The sequence below is a fragment of the Pygocentrus nattereri genome, chromosome 9 (assembly GCF_015220715.1).
Source record: "Pygocentrus nattereri isolate fPygNat1 chromosome 9, fPygNat1.pri, whole genome shotgun sequence".
NCBI classification, from domain to species: Eukaryota; Metazoa; Chordata; class Actinopteri; order Characiformes; family Serrasalmidae; genus Pygocentrus; species Pygocentrus nattereri.
In genome coordinates, this window is record NC_051219.1 from 35,021,531 (window position 1) to 35,039,875 (window position 18,345).

The window sequence follows — 18,345 nt, forward strand, 5'->3', positions numbered from 1 at the left end:
CTCCGTCTGTGTGCCGTGCTTTGGGTTCATGAGTTAATGATCTGGACTGCGTCTGCTGCCAGTACTGGAAACAAAGAGGCGGGCGACTGACAACTTGCTGGCCTATTAATAGAATATCCTGTCATTATCCAGTCCTCCCTAATACTTTTATGGCATTTCATTCTCTGTGTCACTCATCAGTCATCAGGTGATCATTTCATTACCCATGTGCAGCGTTTTAGCTTTAGAATCAAAAAAGTAAAAAACAAAAATAAATACACAAGACAGTAAGAAGTTACATTTAATACTTGTTAATAAGAAGTTAGAAGACAGAAAGATACATTATGACCTGCATGTTTTATACTATAAATGAAACAAAAATCAAATAATTATAAATTACAAAATTGCCATAGAGGCCCAAAACTGCCTAGTGTCTGTATCTTTATCAATAAAAAAAAAACTAGGCCTCATCATAGTGTCTGAAATAGCAATGTAATAAATACTTTATAATGCACAAATGAAATGTAACCGGTGGGGGAGGGGGGGTGGCTGTATGCTCCCGCATGCCCCAGTGACTCTGCCCAAATTCTGTAAGGTCTGGGACGACTGACCTTTGAAGGTGGGGTTATTTAGTGCAGGACACTCTACCATGTTGTGTCGTGGCCATGCAGAGCGGCTATGCAAGGAGGCTTTTATTAGACTTTTATTATAATCAAGTTGTTGTTAACTTAAAGATTGGCACAAGTGTTGTTTGTGTCTTCGACTGTGGGCTGAGCCACAGTTCTCCCCTGCTGTTGTTCAATAAAACAGTATTCGCTTAAAGCGCAATTTTTTTTTTTGTCTTCTTCACAGACACCAAAATACAGCCAGCCAGACCAAAGGAACACAAATTCCGCTTGCTAATTAAAGCGCAGGTTGGAAAATGGGATTAACCAATCAGCAAAAAGTGTAGGAAGAGGATAAAGCATAGATCATGCAAACCAATAGCAACACATGAGGCTTGTTGGTGCCTATGCTATGCGCCAGTTTTTGGGGGAAAAGTATTTTCAATATTCAGATTATTTGTGACTGAAGTACATGTAATAGAAATTCTGTCCATGTGGCTGTTTCGTGACACTGTGACCTGATATGGACCTTTGAAATCACTAAAAAGGACAGATCTAAAGAATCGGCTCAGTAAACTGAACAGATTCTGTGCAAATGATTATTATTACTTTATTGGAAGAGGGTGACATGTATAAGGACACATGCACAATGTATAAGAAGTGTATGATTTAAGACTGTGATGGAGAAATTAAGATTAAGTGACCCTTATTAGTCCCACAGTGGGGAAATTTCCCCTCCGCATTTAACCCATCCATGAAGTGAAACACCACAAACACTCTAGTGAGCACACACACACACTATTGTCCCCTACAATTAAGCAGGTCATTTCTGTTGCTGTGCCTTTACGAATGATGCATGTACAGTTATATGCAAAAGGTTAAACATTCCTGGCAAAATTACATGTGTTGTTGATTTTCTAAGTCAAAATACGTTAATACATCCTCTACAAGGAACAACCATAAATCTGGCCATTTCTGCAAAATGCACAGTTAATCTATATATTTAAACATTTTATGCTTTTCTGGTTGTACATTTTAGGATTGTTCTTAAAAGATCACTTTCCCAATTCAATTTCAACAAATAAAAAGACTTTTATTATTATATATATTTTATATAGTATTAACATGTGCAGAAGTGTTTTCTGTAGATGATGTGTACATATTTCACGTAAATCAACAAAACTGCTTCTGTATTAAGATTAAGAGATACTTTTTTGATCCCGCAACCAGGGAAATTCCACCTCCGCATTTAACCCATCCTTGAGCAAGACACCTAATCCCCAACTGCTCCCCAATGGCCACTGCTCAGTCATGGACTGTCGGCTCTGGGAATCGAACCGGCAACCTTCCGGTCACAAGGCTGGTTCCCTAACCTCCAGCCCACGACTGCCCCAACGGAGTAATTAACAATTAAAAATAAGAGTATAAAATTTAATTTAGAAAAAATAATAAACATATGAGCATTAGAAGAGACTATATACAGTTAGGTATTTTAGGTATACAGTAAAGTTTGGTGAGAATTTCAAGAACCAGCATTTATGAATAAAGAATTTGGCCAAAATCACTCAATTCACTTTTTTTATTTCACTCTGGAATTAATACTCAAATTTTGTTATCAGAGACAAGCGCTGCTGTGATAATACCTACTTTACACTGCTTGAAGTAGGTATAAGGGGTGTGAAGTCAGGACAGGTGAAGGCCCGGTAAATTGTTCCGTAGATGAAGGGCGCCGCTCTGTGGTCAGACGGCAGACGCGTCCGCGCATGCGCACTGACGAACTCCTTTCCACGGCTCGGCCACTATCAATCGATCAGAGAGCGGGAGATGGCGGAGCGTGGAGCCCGCGCGCCGAGACCGATCGCCGAATAGCTCGATCGAACGGAATCGCTAGGAGTGGCGAACTGACAGAGTAAGTTGGGCGGTTTGGGTAAATTACACGCAGAGGTGTGAAGCTCCGGGTGCGGTTGCGAGCTGCGGATTAAGCGCGAGATAGCGCGTCCTTCGGTATAGAGAAAAGCAAAACAAACGGAGCGAAAATACGCGGAGGGCTGCAGGCCGCCTGCCGCCGCCACCATGTTGTTTGAGGGCTGCGAGCGGGGCCAGGCACGCTGAGTTAATCCCGGATAGCGAGCGGAGCGGGAAGAGAGGACTCCTAATCAATCCGCAACATCGTCAGCCCCACCGTGGTGGGGGAAAGGCGACAGTGCGGCTGATGTGAAGCCCTAAACTCATGTTTACTCGTTACACAGACATTTAAAGAACCCACGAAGTTTGTGTGCATTCCTGCGTGACGAGTAGCTAACCTGCCAGGTCCAGTCTGGAGCCGTTCAGTTAGCTGCTTAAGCTAGCACTGCATACATTAACAAACACTGGTGACTAGGTAGCTAACGTTAGCTAGTCAGCTAACCTGGCTAAGTCTTGGCCCATTTTTATGAGGGAAATTAGGAAGATGAACATGTAGTGATTGTCTGACCCTTCCACAGTACAAAAATATTTTTTTCAAGATGAAATTAGCCCATAGTTAGCTAGTTAGGATCCCAGTTTGAGCATCATAATGTTTTGTCTGTTTAGTCCCAAGTTGTTTACATAAAGCATTGACATGAGTTGTTAGCGGAGACGCAGTCAGAGATCTCTGTTTTAGGTTGAATCGTCTCAGCCAGGCTCTTCATTCAGAACTAAGCTGGGTACAGAGCCTTGACCTCTGCCCTGGCAGCTGATGTCAGTGACGAGTGAATGAAGTAAATTATTATTTTGACATTTAATAATTATTTCTGACATCACTTAGCCTGACTAATGATATAAGGTTGGGGTCATATAGAGTGAGCCTAAAGATTCACACAAGTAAACATAAGAGGACGTATGCTAGGCCAAGTATCATCTGCTCCTTTTTACATCTTGTTTTAGGGCACTGTTATCCAGAGTGAGGTCTGCAGTCCACTGCGCCAGTGATGGACTTCCCGTGGCACAGTGGAAAAGTGTTGGAGCAGCTTAACCATCAGCGGCAGCTGGGTCTGCTGTGTGACTGCACGTTTGTAGTGGATGGAGTAGATTTCAAGGCCCACAAGGCTGTGTTGGCAGCATGTAGTGCTTACTTCCACACACTGTTTCTTGACCAGAAGGATGTTGTGCATTTGGATATCAGCAATGCTGCAGGTAGAGAGAAATCTTCCTTTACTTTTGGACCTGTCAGTTTCAAATGTGTTTTGACTTCCAGATGTTTTTTTTCTCCTTCATATTTAATGATTCTATGATCTTTGCAGGTCTTGGACAAGTTCTTGAGTTTATGTACACAGCCAAGCTGACGTTGAACCCTCAGAATGTAGAAGATGTGCTGGCTGTAGCTACATTTCTTCAGATGCAAGAGATTGTCAATGCTTGTTCTGCTTATAAGTCCCTTGCTGGACCTTCAGCATCTAACAGTGGTCAGTATTATACAAGTTCATTTTTGTAGGTGTGATATTTTTTATTATTTTTTTTTACGTATGATGTAATATTAAACATGAAATTCTACTGGTCTTTCAAAATTTCTGCATAGTTTAATGGTTTAGATGTAAAGAAAGTCATTAAGTCATATTATTTGACATGAAATTGTGCATTGTAAAGAAGCTTAGCAGCTTGGATTTTCTTTACAGTCGTGGTGATGGGAAGCAGGGGTCACAATGTCCACAACATAAATACAGTAAATATATTTATTGTTCAAAACAGTTAGTGTTATATGTAATGATGATGCTGAAATAGCAGTAAATCAGAAAATTTTGTTTTACAATGCCTTGCATGTGCTGTGATTTGAAATGGAGGTGAAATTCCTCTTCAGTGTGTTTGGTCTTCTATCTTTTTATTCAAATAATTAACAGGACAAGTGGAGGGACATCAGAGTCTTGTTAAGAAAGATGATGTTGCTTCGGTTGAGGGAGAGGCCAGAGATGTCTCCGCTGAGAATGGTGTTCCTGAGGCAGATGAAGCTCCCTCATCATCAGAAACAACAGAAAGCCAGCAGGCTACATGTAGCACTACTGAGAGACAAAGCACTGGGGCTCAGCAATCGGGGAGCAGAGTTGGAAGACCACTGAAGCTTGGTCAGTGTGCTAGGCAAAAGAAAGCTGAGGTGCCCGTCACCAAGACAGACACAGAGGAGAGTGCAACGAAAGAAGTAATGGAGTATCAAGATGATCCCTCGGATGCGGATTACACGCCAAGTCAGTGTCCCTTTCTCCCCTTCTTTGCCTGACTTTATTTTGATGGCTTTTTTGATATCTCTGTAAGGTAATTTACATTGTTCTTGCAGAATTCTCGCAGAGGCCTTCAGCCAGAAGATCTTACATAAGCACACGGCGAAGCAAATCAAAATATGCTGCTGAGATCCTGTCCTCACAGAGTAAACACCTACTTCTCTTCACTGTTGTAAATTCAGCTCTTTTTTTTTGGCAGGCTGGTAATAACCGTTCTGTTTTTTTTGTCCTTCCTAGATGATGCTTCTAGTGAAGAAGGCATATCAAAGCCTGCCACTGAGGAGAATATGACTGAGGAACAGGAGGAGGAAGAGGAGCCTGGTGGAGAGGAGCAGGCCCTGGAGGAGGAGGATGGACAGATGGAAGCAGAGGATGAAGGGACATCAGGGTCAGTGGATGGAGAAGAGGGGAAGTGTGTGAGGTCCGGCGCTATGGCTGAACGCAGTGAGTCCAGAGCATACGGCTCTGTCACACACAAATGTGAGGTGAGGAGTGTTTTTGTTTAGCAGGTGTGATTGTGTTTTTGATTGTTTGAACCTTGTAATTTCTTTCAGTTCTTCATGCATTTGACACTTTAGAAGCCATAATTTGCATTATAACACATCTAAATGCACATTAAAGGCCCATAATATAAAGATATGTACTTTCTTTTCTTTAATTTGATGTAATGTGTAAACAGTGTTAATATTTCAAAGCTGTGAACTACCCAGTCTACACAGTACACACATGGAAATTAAGCTGCAAAAAAAAATCAGCCAAGTTTGAATTCATTGCTTTTGTGATGGCGTGAAAACCGACATATTTACATATATACACGTATTTGGTCTACAACACATTAGCCCTGCCCTGTTTTTTGATTGAGACTCAATACAAATAAAATTTGGGGCAGTCGTGGGCCGGAGGTTAGGGATCTGGCCCTGTGACCGGAAGGTTGCCGGTTCGATCCCCAGGGCCGACAGTCCATGACTGAGCAGTGGCCATTGGGGAGCAGTTGGTGATTAGGTGTCTTGCTCAAGGATGGGTTAAATGCGGAGGTGGAATTTCCCTGGTTGCGGGATCAAAAAAGTATCACTTAATCTTAACTTAATCTTAATCTTAATACAGAAGCAGTTTTGTTGATTTACGTGAAATATGTACACATCATCTACAGAAAACACTTCTGCACATGTTAATACTATATAAAATATATATAATAATAAAAGTCTTTTTATTTGTTGAAATTGAATTGGAAAAGTGATCTTTTAAGAACAATCCTAAAATGTACAACCAGAAAAGCATAAAATGTTTAAATATATAGATTAACTGTGCATTTTGCAGAAATGGCCAGATTTATGGTTGTTCCTTGTAGAGGATGTATTAACGTATTTTGACTTAGAAAATCAACAACACATGTAATTTTGCCAGGAATGTTTAACCTTTTGCATATAACTGTACATGCATCATTCGTAAAGGCACAGCAACAGAAATGACCTGCTTAATTGTAGGGGACAAAGAGAGGCAGGAAAATGATCATGTAAAAAAGAATTTGAATATTTCTAGTACACAAACCCACATAAACATCATAAGTGGACTTCAGGGAAAGAAATTAAATAACAGGAAAATGTAGAATATGGGTTCTTTAGATGGGCAATGTTGTTACCATACTCTTATTTGATATTGTCAGTATTTTGCCTTCTGGTTGTGCCTTTTTAAATGAAAATTCCCCTTTCATTTTCTTATGGCCTTGCTGTTTTTTTTTGTTTTTTTTTTACAGGACTGTGGCAAGAAGTTTACTCACACAGGGAACTTTAAACGGCACATGCGCATTCACACAGGTGAGAAGCCCTTCACCTGCAGAGACTGTAACAAGGCCTTCTCAGACCCAGCTGCCTGCAAAGCACACGAAAAAACCCACAGGTGAGTCATTTTTATCATCTCCAGCAGCAGCTCTGCAGTGAGGAAACACCATGTGTAAATATTGGCCTTTTGCCGTTTCATATATTTAGAAAGTCTGCAGCAGATTGGAAAGTGATGAGCTCAGAAGCCGACCCCAGCTAACTCATGTTTCTGTTGGCTCTTCTGTCCCTGCAGCCCACTGAAGCCATATTGCTGTTCCACATGTGGGAAGAGCTACCGACAGATCAGCCTGCTGAACCTCCACAGGAAGCGGCACACGGGTGAGGCACGCTACAGCTGCGATGACTGTGGGAAGCTCTTTACTACGTCGGGCAACCTGAAGCGCCATCAGCTGGTGCACACTGGCGAGAAGCCGTACCACTGCGAATACTGCGAGCGAGCATTCTCTGACCCCACGGCCAAAATGCGCCACCTGGAGACTCATGACACAGACAAGGGCCATAAATGCTCACAATGTGACAGAAAATTCAATCAGGTAAGAAGGAGTATAGCGAGCACTAGAGATGGGATGGTGTAAAAATCCTATTATTTAATCAGTTACAAAACTTTGATTTCGAATATGAATATATCTTGAATACATATAGAAAAGTTGGAACACCGTACATGTCTTGTTGATTTTCTTAATGTCAAAAATCTAAATATTTTCCAAACACTTGTTAATTGAAAATAAATTAATACGTACTCTACAAAGAACAAATTGATTGACACCAAACTTTGTATAACTGCTCAAAGCCTACTTTTGAAATAGTTTGCAAAGATTAGTGGACATATGTTAATAGGGGGTGCTAAAACAGTGACTACCCCATTGAGCCTATTTACAAATTCTTCACATTATGAAACATACATTTCAAAAACATAGTCCAAGTTATCAGTTCAAAGTCTGTCATACTATGCACATACCATAAAAGCTGTCATTTTACTGTAGCATTTTAACATGAGTGGTACCTCAAATGTTCTCACTACTATACTTCAGTCTTATACTAGGCATATTTGCAACTTGCTTGGACCCCTGAATTGCTGCTTGCAGCTAAATTTTGAGTTTGATTTGTATCTCTTTAACATAATCAGCTCTATTTCATATTTATTTAAATATCACCAATACTTGCATTTTTATCGGTCAAACATGTTGCCCTGGTGCATACCTTGCAGTAGGATATTTTACTTATGCCTTGAGTTTTTAGATGTGAAGCACCACATGGACTTGGTTTATAACTAACTCACATTTAGCAGGCTAGAGATTCTCCACAAGGGGGCACTATACTACTCAAGAGTCCTGCTAAATTCTAAATGATTATCAGTGCATTTTATACATCACATCATGGTTTTGCAAACCATTTAACAATGCCATCCTTAGTAGATACTGATAAAATGTATGAAATATATGTGTAATGTGACAAAACAAATGATTAACTAATTATTTAAAAATATTTTTCAGTTAGGAAACTTGAAAGCTCATATGAAGATCCATATCGCAGATGGGCCTCTCAAGTGTAAAGAGTGTGGAAAGCAGTTCACCACTTCAGGTGAGGCATTAAGAGAAAGAGGCATTGTGTGTTTGTCTGTATGCAGTATAGAGTTTGACAGTGGTTCCTTTGTACAGGCAACCTGAAGAGACACCTGCGAGTGCATAGTGGAGAGAAGCCCTTTGTCTGTATGCACTGTCAGAGAGCCTTCGCTGACCCAGGGGCACTGCAGAGACATGTGCGCATTCATACAGGTGGCCAGCATTTGCTTTAATTCCTCTCACAGCCCCATAAAATGAAATGAAAAGCTTTTTAAAAAGCATTTTACACCTGTTTGCATAGACATGCATTAATCAGACATTTTGCTTCTGTTGCAGGGGAAAAGCCTTGCCTTTGTCTGATTTGTGGAAAAGGCTTCACACAGGCCAGTTCACTCATTGCTCATGTTCGTCAGCACACTGGAGAGAAGCCATATGTATGTGACCGTTGTGGAAAAAGGTAACTGGTTTGTATTGCCAAATGTGAACCTGGTACTATACGAAAAATTTTTGAATGGTTTGTAACTGTAACATTCTAATATACAGGTTTGTGCAGTCCAGTCAACTAGCCAATCACATCCGTCATCATGACAATATACGACCACACAAGTGCCATACTTGCAACAAAGCGTTTGTCAATGTTGGGGACCTTTCCAAACATATCATCATTCATACAGGTACCCGAAAAAGTTTAGTTTATTTTATTAAAAGTTTGTAGCATTGTTTCTTTTTTTAATGTAACGTTTTTTTCTTGATTGGAAGAGGCATCATAAATTTGTCCAAACAAATTACATTGTGGTGTATGAGTTGATCAGTTTGCAGTTTCAGTTAAAATTGGGGTGGAAAATAGGACAATGTTCATCATCAAGATAAATTACATTGTCACAATCTGCTTTTCGGAGCATGCTGTGGATATCTTTCAAGTATTGTAATGTTATACTTTCACCATGTCCCACGCCCCTAAGCTGAAAGCCAGAGAGTCAGAGTGGTCTGAGAGTCAGAATGGTTTTCAAAGCATCAAACACTGTTGTTGATAATGGCTGTGGAGCCTCAAAAGTGTTTTTTTTTCTCATTAATTTTGGATTTCTTATGTAATCACAGGGGAGAAGCCTTTTCTTTGTGACAAGTGTGGTCGTGGGTTTAACCGCGTGGACAACCTTCGCTCCCATGTTAAGACTGTTCACCAGGGCAAGGCAGGCATGAAGAGACTGGTGGTGGCTGATGATGATGGAGAAGACAAGCTGCTCACTGCCTCTGCTTCAGCCTCCGAACTGGACGACAATGAAGTCAACATTGTTACAGTCACCACGGATGACATTGTGACTTTAGCTACAGAAGCCTTGGCAGCCAGTGCGGTAGCACAACTGACTGGTAAGAATCAGCATCAGCCAATATGCTTTCTAACAGAATATAATAGTAAAGAATTCTGATAAAGAATAATGTTAGAAGTAGGACTGAGTTAGATTTGCTTTGATTTCATGAATCTAAGGATAATTTGTGAAAGCTAGTCATGGTAGTGAAGGGATATCCTGACATGTTGTTCTCCTCGCCTGGTCCAGTGGTGCCTGTAGCAGCATCTGTATCTGCGGATGAAACTGAGGCTCTGAAAGCAGAGATCACAAAGGCAGTGGAGAAAGTGCAGGAGGCTGGTGAGACAAAACATTCACGCACATACCTGAGGCCTATTTGGCAAACTAGTTTTGATGTTAATACCTCTTCATATTAGGCATGCGCAGAAATTATGTCCATTTTGGCTGAAAATGGTAAAAAGCAGCACTTTCTTTTGGCCAAAAGAGAAGAAAGGCTGAACATTTGGGCTAAATAAAACCCAAAAGGTTAAATATGACTGCAACAAAGTATCAAAATCTAATGCTGATCAACTTATTTGATTGATGATGGAAGAAACAGGGATTATTTTCTTTGCATTCCTGTGCCACTTAGCGCAGACATGTTCAGAGTTTGTGGAGCAACAAGTAACCGTTGGGTCAAAAAAAGAGGCTCTCATGGAACTACTTCAGGGTTTCTATGAGGGATGTTAAACAAGCGATTTGTAATCATAGTTTAATCTAAGTATCAAGAGAGTTGAGACCATCTCTGCTACAGGTTTGATACCCTTTGAAATCACAACATCCTGCTCGATACACAGAATACAGCAAAAGAACAAAAGAAAAAAGCACACTAGCACACAAACCCCCATGTAGAGACATAGTTTTTAAAAAGATGAAAAAAATTCTCAAATTACGAGGCAAAAGTGCTGTTTTATGTTTATGTATATTTAAAAGCATAAATAAAACCTCTTAGACTTAGATCTAAACTGTTAGATCTTAAATCAATTGTTCTATATTATTTCGCCCAAATAAATGTAGCTAATTTCTATCACTGTTTATCATGAAATGTTCACAATTTTTTTTTGTTTTGTTTGAAGTGTCTTCTGGTAGCATGCCAACATGTTCCCTTACACCTTTCGCATATTTAGAACTCAATCCTTTCATTCCTCCATCCATTTAGATCCCAACACTCAGATCTTGTATGCCTGCGACTCTTGTGGTGAGAAGTTCCTGGATGCCAGCTCACTGGCCCAGCATGTGCGCATCCACACAGCCCAAGCCCTGGTCATGTTTCAAGCAGACTCCGACTTTTACCAGCAGTATGCAGCGGACGGCACCTGGCAGGCCACTGAGCAGGTCATTCAGGGAGGAGAGCTCCTCTTCCGGACGCGGGAGGGAGAAGAAGAGGCTGGCGATGGCAGTCAGGGTGAGATAGCTCAGACTGAAGAAGGGGACGATCAGGAAGAACCCCAGACAGACGACGGGACAGAGACTGTACCGATTTGTGAGACTCAGACTCAGTGAGGTTTTCCTCACATTACAAACAAACCTTGGACAATTGAGATGTTTATATAACATAGAGATTTCTAGTTTTGAAAATCAAAGCTATTATGAGTTGTTTTTATAAATTGGTTTGGAAAATTAAAAAGGAACCTCTCAAACCATAGCACAAGTGCATGATATCAAATATGTAGCAAATCTTGCTTTGGATGTAAAAAAAAAAGTATTTAAAAGAAGCTATTTGTCTGAATGGATATGAATGAATTCTTGTTATTTGTATATTGCTCTTTATGATAACTGTCAAACACTGATAAAAGACAAAAAGGACTATATTGACTATGATTCTCACATTTAGACGTTGTGCAGCAAACAGAGATGGGTAGTGCAAACCAGCAGCAGAAGTGTCCAGGCAGTGGGATCTTTCAAAGCCTCAATTTAACCTCTGGAGTTAAATGTATACGGATTTATGCTGTTACTATAAAACAAATTATACTTTTCATAAAAGCATATAGAAAACCAAAAAATCCATGATTGGTGTTGGATTGTTTTAATGTTGTTTTAATTAAAATGCACCAGTATTCATCCTTGCTACTTACTTCTGGTAATTCTATCCATGTCTTGTGGGCTACTGTAAGTAAAATAGGTCATATTCTACCTTTTCCCTCTGAGGCCCGCTTATGATGCTTGCATGGGTTTATGTACCAGAAACATTAATAATTTATTTTTATATTAGCATTTCCAACCGTTCTTTATCACTTAGAAATTAATGGCAGTGTTTTTGTTATTGTGCCTTTAGGACTCATACAGTCATATGCAAATGTTTTAACACCTTTGGTCAAATTACCTGTTATGTTAATTTTTTAAGTGAAAAACATGAACACAGGGAACTGAAATTCAGAATGTGTTGCTTAGAAAATGAAACTTGGCCAGGGGCGCCTAAATGTTTGCACACAACTGTATGTAAGTATTGGCAAGATGCAGCTCACACTGAAACATTTCTTATAACTTCACCAAGAATGAGCAGGACTAAACTGCTGTAGGTTGAACTGGCAGATGTAGGAACATGTGGTCAGATCACTCTTGCTGTTTGCAGTCAAAATATTAACAATAACTGGGGGTACTGCACATTAAAGTTTGTACAGCGTAATGTGCCGTGTTGCCCCCATTTTCAGTTCAATTTAACAGCATAGCAGTGCTCCAAATGTGAAAATGACAGTGAAAGACTGGAATACGTTTTTTTTCTGAAATGCTGTGCAAATGATTTCCATCAGCGTGGAACCACAGCTAGATAGTGGTGCTCACTTCATGCATACAATTACAATGTTCACTACATAGTGATGTCTTTAACTTACCTAATCAAAGAGAGAAATCCCTCTCATTTTGTCTATCAGAAAACTAGAATATGTACACATTTATGTCAGGACTGTGGGAACGTGTCTGTGAGTACCCCTGCTCCATTTTGCTTTCAGTAGTGGCACAAAAAAACAATAAATATTGGTGGCAGTAAAGCTAACCAACCAGCACTCAGTAGCAGGACTGCTAACCAATCAGCACTCAGTAGCAGTAAAGCTAGCCAACCATGACTCAGTAGCAGTACTGCTAACCAATCAGCACTCAGTAGCAGTGATATTAACCAATCAGCACTCAGTAGCAGTGATATTAACCAATCAGCACTCAGTAGCAGTGATATTAACCAATCAGCACTCAGTAACAGTGATATTAACCAATCAGTACTCAGTAGCAGTGATGCTAACCAATCAGCACTCAGTCGCAGTGACGTAAGCATACTACTGCACTAAGCCAGTTTGCTGTAGAAAAAAGGATATATATAGGTGATTTGTTTTTGCTTAGTTAGTAAAATACATCCTTCTCCGTCCTAAGATTAAAGGGGGTCCTGGATAAGAGGTTAGAAACTATTTTAACTTGTCGTTTTTAGTCGTTTAGCTCCATTTATCCCCATTCATTTAGGACCCGCTCGCGGGCGCCCTCTGGCGTTTCGCGGTTATGTTTTTGATTGACGGGGAAACGGGGAGGGGCCAGGCTTCCCTCACGCCGGCTCTGGCGCGATATGATTGGCTGTCTCGTCGGGTTAGAGGTTACGTCCCTGTTAGCGCTGACGTTGTCCAAGGAAGGAAAATGGCGATGGATGGTTCGGCAATGAGGGGCATCAGGAAAAGGGGTTTAGTTATGTCTCCGTCGTTATCTGCGGGATTTAGTAGCAGCGTTCTGTTCGTTTTGTCCGCGGCTTTACTGCTGCAGGTCGTTTCGGGAGACGGGAAGACTCTGGTTCTGCTGGACAACCCGAACATCAGAGACACTCATTCAATCTTCTTCCGCAGCCTAGCAGGTCAGACACCGAGCAGCGTCCAGCCGCCGGCGTGTGTACGAAGACATGCATATTGCGAATTCTGTCATGGTTACGCGTTTAAATGTGTTCAGATCAAATTGGTCGTGTTTTGGTAAAGCTTTCTTAACGTCTCCCCAGTGACGAGCATGCAGGTGAGCGGCGCCTCCTGCCTTTAGCCTTGCGCTCAGATTTACCTGCAGAAGTTTCTGAAACGTAGTTGAGGGAGGAGGTCAGTATGTCTGCGGAGTAAATCACGGTATCTGGTAATGTTAAGGTTAGCATTAATAAATGTAATGCTGGAAGTTAAAACCTCTTACAGAACCTCCTTTCTTTTTAGCTTACTGTTTTTTATTCAGGCAAAGTTAAAGTGAGCCTCACACTGTACAGCACATTTCCAAAAAGGAACCTTCCTAGTTGTTATTATTATTATTATTATTATTATTATTATTATTATTATTATTATTATTAATATTAATATTATGTCCTTGTGAATTTCAGCCTGTTTTTGCAAACCAATATTGAAGCTTCCAGCATGCCCAGTAAATGACACATTGCAGGTTGCTGACAGGTCCTGGATGCCACTTGCATAGTTGGTCCACAAAATGAAAAAAATCAGAACATCCACTTTACAGTGGTGAAGCTGCTGTTTTAGTGAACATATCATGAATTTAGGGCTCGTTGCTGATCGTTAAATATAATTTTATAAATCTCAGTATGGCATTATAATACTATAAAAATGTAAAGCACTATTATGGAATGTCAATATCATGATAAACCCAGTCTAGACAAAGTATCACCCAGCTCAACATGGTGCGACAACTTTTTGCTTGCTGTAGTGTTTTATTTCCTGCTCTTCTCCTCAGATCGTGGTTTTGACCTCACGTTCAAGACTGCTGATGATCCTAGCCTCTCCTTGATCAAATATGGCCAGTTTCTCTATGATCATCTCATCATTTTCTCCCCATCTGTGGAAGGTAAGACTGAAACTCAGTCCCTTGTTACCAAGTTAAATCTCCGTGGATGTTTTTCTTTGTATAATGTGTATCTCTTTCAGATTTTGGAGGTAACATTAACGTGGAGACCATCACAGCATTCATCGACGGTGGGGGCAACGTTCTGGTTGCTGCAAGTTCAGATATTGGTGAGCTTTTTATTTATTCGTTTTCTCAAACTTTACAGCATTTTAATGATGGTTGAAGATCATTATTGTGCTGCTGTCAGGTTAGGAATGTGCTGTTTATTCCTGCAGGTGACCCTCTACGAGAGCTGGGTAGTGAATGTGGTATTGAGTTTGATGAGGAGAAGACTGCTGTCATTGACCATCATAACTTCGATGTGTCTGATCCTGGGGAGGTGAGTAGCAGAAGGTTCTGTATGAACATGAGCTTGAACTGTGATCAGGATGTGCAGCTTGGGCTGATATTATTTTACTAAACTAATTCTAATCTGATTGGAGGCAAAGATACTTGGCATTGTCAGCAACTTGAATGGGATATTTATTTTATGCATTTTGTAAACATTTGTGTCTGTGTGTTCCTTTATAGCACACCCTGATTGTTGCAGATCCAGAAAATCTCCTTAAAGCTCCAACTATTGTTGGCAAGCCCACTGAGAAACCTATCCTCTTCAAAGGTGTTGGGTGGGTGAACTTCATATTTTTGCACAGTTGCTAGTGTGTCAAAATGTGGGTGCTTTTGTTGTATGTTTGATGGGGCCCATGACAGATGGTAGTAAATAGTCAAGCAGAACAAAATTATTTAGTTCTTAATGGTAATTATTTTTGTTATTTTTCAGCATGGTGGCAGATCCTGACAACCCCCTGGTCTTGGACATCCTGACAGGCTCCTCCACCTCTTATTCCTACTTCCCTGATCGCCCAATTACGCAAGTGTGTAGTCTGATACGTATTGTTAAAATAGTAGTATCAGTATTGGTGAAGGATTGTTAGAATTTTATTGTAATAGAATTCGTATGATATTAGTTTTTAAAAAGTTTTTTTAAAATCCCTTGATAACGGCACTTAGGGTTATTATAATCCAAGTAAATTATTAATAATAAATAAATCATGTTTCCATTTCAAGCTTTAAAGGGCACATACCCTACTTCTTATTGTAATTTATTTTTTCCCTCTTAAACAAACTGATGTGCTTTTGTAATTTGTTTTTATGTACCCAAAACACTTGTTATACATTTTTCTGTGGCTATTTTTATTCCTTAGAATTAAACAGACTGCTTTTGTTACTATGCTGATATCAAGGCCGATTATATAAAACATCTTGTAGTTCATTGTACTGAACGGTGTCTCATTCCAAGAGCAAATGCTCCTTATAACTGCAACATTAGTGAGTTTCATGCTTTCTTCTTTCTCAGTTTGTCACTTTTTTTATGTTTATGTCACTGTTTTTATTTTACAGTACCCTCATGCAGTTGGTAAGAACACCCTCCTGATTGCTGGTCTCCAGGCAAGAAACAATGCTCGTGTGGTCTTCAGCGGTTCTTTGCATTTCTTCAGTGATGCCTTCTTCAACTCCCCTGTGCAGAAAGCCACCCCAGGATCAAAGAGGTTTGGTTTGTTTTTTACTGATAAGAATTCCTTCCTCCGGGTCACTTATCACATCTACCTTAATTACTGTTATGTCTTAGCTCAGGCTAACTGGTAGTGCCCATGCTAGCACTTGTGCTAACAAACTTAAAAGCTCAGCATTACAAAATAACATTTAGAGGCACAAGTATATTTTAAAAAATAATTTAATTGAAAAATTGGCGTTACTGGATGTTCAGTACGAACACGTTTGAGAATTAGGGATAAAAAAAATTATTGTAGGCTAATTTTGGGGGTGGAGGGGAATTCTGGAAACCATGTTTGCATTAATCAAATCAGGAAAAGATTTTGGCTTCTGCACTTTAAAGCAGCAGATTGTCATGTCTAATAAGGTGGAGGTTTGAGCTGCTAAAGCTGTGCTAAAGCTGCAGGTAACCGGAGCTCAGGGGAGTAATGTTGTATGCACAAAAGACAAATTCACTCCCAGAGTTTTGTCGGGAGTTTTTCCTTCGCTTGATGGAGAGGCTGAGAGGCTTGTGAAATGCGAATATTATCATTCATTTGCAATTGTGCCTAAGGCAGAAATAACCATTGCATGACCATTACTCATTAGGTTCCCACAGACTGGTAACCAGGAGCTAGCTGAGGCCTTGTCCCGCTGGGTGTTCAAAGAGGCAGGTGTCCTTAGGGTTGGGGCTGTTACTCATCACCCAGTGGGTGAGAGCACTCCCCCTGCTGCTTATACCATTACTGACCTGGTGGTGAGTCATGTTGTACTTTTTTCTCAGATTTACAAACAATCTTTTTTTTTCCCACTCATCAGTCTCAAATAGCACAAAACATCAGAATTCTAAAATGCTTTGTCAGTGGTTGAAGTGCAGTGTCCACATTTACTTTCTGCATCCATAATGCTGATTACAGGAATACAGCATTGTGATTGAGATGCTGTCTGAAGGTCGCTGGGTGCCGTTTGATGGAGATGACATTCAGCTGGAGTTTGTCAGAATTGACCCCTTCGTCAGGACCTATCTCAAGAAAAATGGTATGCACAAACATCTATGGTCTCTTCCCATCTTGTTAACCTTTGACAATGTGTGGTAACCGTGCTCACATGCGCCCTAATGATTATGTATTAATCAAGAGGCGGTTTAACACACACCCCTTTCGGACTCGTCTGAACTGAAATAACAAAGGGGCAGTTTCACACACCCCTTTCAGACTCGTCTGAACCGAAATAGCGCAAAAGGTGGCTCGAACCAAAGGACCATGGCCAAAGGCATGATTATGTAAACCACAGGACTCAGTTGTCATAATCCAGCAAACATTGTAGACGACTTAAATGTAGCCCAGTTAAAACATGTCCATGCTGATATTGGCTGACATTTGAGATTTGGACATGTAAACACATGGTTAGCTCCACTGTGTGTCAGTTTTAAACACATTTTTACAAGGCTTTCTATAGCACCACTTTGACACCCAAAACAAAGTGCATAGGGTTCACATATTTGGGGGAAGGAAGAGATGGATCTAGAGAGAGATTTAATATTTCTGTTTCGTATTTCAATATTTGCTCCATCTACACAGGTGGCAAATACAGTGTCCAGTTTAAGCTGCCAGATGTGTACGGCGTGTTTCAATTCAAAGTTGACTACAACAGACTGGGTTACACACATCTTTACTCTTCCACACAGGTAAGTGGATTTGTTTGAATATTCAGGTTCCATTTTATAGGCTGTAGGTTCAAAATCTATGTGATGTATTGTAAATGTATGTACTGTTGCGTTTTTGTTTTGCAGGTGTCTGTGCGTCCATTGCAACACACACAGTATGAGCGCTTTATTCCCTCTGCTTACCCCTACTATGCCAGTGTCTTCTCCATGATGGCTGGACTGTTCATCTTCAGTGTGGTTTTCCTTCACATGAAAGAGAAGGAGAAGTCAGATTAAAAGAGAGGAGAGAAGTGGTTTTCTTCAAAAATGTAATGTGATTGGGTTGATCCGGTCTTCTTGCACATCAGTGGGTGAAATCTGAACTGTGCTGGTGTGGGGTCTTTCTCATGAGTCATGATATGCCACTACAACTTTGCACAGCATTTGTAAACTTGGGTTAAAAAAATCTTTTTGTATGAGTTCAGGGGGTTTTGAGCAGTGTTCAGGCTAAGTCATCATTCAGTTATTTAAAGAAAATGAGAGGTCCCATTGTGTTCATCGAAATGCTGTTTGGATTAGATCCTTTGCACTGATCCGTTTGTCCATGAAGTTTGAATGTGTGAAGAAAAAGTTGTTCAAATTCTTTAAAACCATCAATGTTCATTAAAATGTTCATTAAAATGTCCATTCCACCTCTCTGAAAGGCTTGTGAACTGTTCTTTTGGTCAGTTGTTGGTAGTCTTTTTCAAAAGTGCCTACTCTAGTATCA

General features: G+C 40.3%; 2 protein-coding genes across 4 annotated transcripts; both read left to right on the forward strand.

Annotated features, from left to right (window-relative positions):
* Nucleotides 1-2,375: 2,375 nt before the first annotated feature.
* On the forward strand, nucleotides 2,376-11,292 carry zbtb17 (zinc finger and BTB domain containing 17). 3 transcript variants are annotated; one of them, XM_017708982.2, is made up of 15 exons: nucleotides 2,376-2,493; nucleotides 3,489-3,737; nucleotides 3,845-4,006; nucleotides 4,439-4,780; nucleotides 4,870-4,959; nucleotides 5,051-5,298; nucleotides 6,567-6,709; nucleotides 6,884-7,184; nucleotides 8,145-8,232; nucleotides 8,310-8,426; nucleotides 8,550-8,670; nucleotides 8,757-8,887; nucleotides 9,312-9,581; nucleotides 9,770-9,859; nucleotides 10,719-11,292. In XM_017708982.2, exons 2-15 carry the CDS (start codon nucleotides 3,533-3,535, stop codon nucleotides 11,060-11,062), a joined length of 2,652 nt encoding a protein of 883 aa, XP_017564471.1. In that variant the 5' UTR covers nucleotides 2,376-2,493; nucleotides 3,489-3,532; the 3' UTR covers nucleotides 11,063-11,292. The 3 variants fall into 3 exon arrangements, with proteins under 3 accessions (XP_017564471.1, XP_017564477.1, XP_017564492.1); XM_017708988.2 differs by having other exon boundaries at nucleotides 2,388-3,322; XM_017709003.2 differs by having other exon boundaries at nucleotides 2,388-2,894.
* Nucleotides 11,293-13,136: 1,844 nt separating this feature from the next.
* Nucleotides 13,137-18,279, forward strand: ddost (dolichyl-diphosphooligosaccharide--protein glycosyltransferase subunit (non-catalytic)). The gene is made up of 11 exons (XM_017709011.2): nucleotides 13,137-13,385; nucleotides 14,249-14,359; nucleotides 14,440-14,526; nucleotides 14,635-14,738; nucleotides 14,930-15,024; nucleotides 15,180-15,273; nucleotides 15,800-15,948; nucleotides 16,541-16,688; nucleotides 16,849-16,969; nucleotides 17,512-17,618; nucleotides 17,724-18,279. The coding sequence occupies exons 1-11, from the start codon at nucleotides 13,175-13,177 to the stop codon at nucleotides 17,871-17,873; spliced, it is 1,377 nt and encodes a 458-aa protein (XP_017564500.2). The 5' UTR covers nucleotides 13,137-13,174; the 3' UTR covers nucleotides 17,874-18,279.
* The last annotated feature ends 66 nt before the right edge of the window (nucleotides 18,280-18,345 follow it).

Coding starts and splice junctions, on each gene's coding strand:
- zbtb17 (XM_017708982.2), top strand. CDS start 3,533: ATGGACTTCCCGTGGCACAGTGGAAAAGTGTTGGAGCAGCTTAACCAT. Junction 8,671..8,756: donor TGTGACCGTTGTGGAAAAAG/GTAACTGGTTTG, acceptor TCTAATATACAG/GTTTGTGCAGTCCAGTCAAC. Junction 8,888..9,311: donor ACATATCATCATTCATACAG/GTACCCGAAAAA, acceptor ATGTAATCACAG/GGGAGAAGCCTTTTCTTTGT.
- ddost (XM_017709011.2), top strand. CDS start 13,175: ATGGCGATGGATGGTTCGGCAATGAGGGGCATCAGGAAAAGGGGTTTA. Junction 14,360..14,439: donor TTTCTCCCCATCTGTGGAAG/GTAAGACTGAAA, acceptor TATCTCTTTCAG/ATTTTGGAGGTAACATTAAC. Junction 17,619..17,723: donor ATCTTTACTCTTCCACACAG/GTAAGTGGATTT, acceptor TTTGTTTTGCAG/GTGTCTGTGCGTCCATTGCA.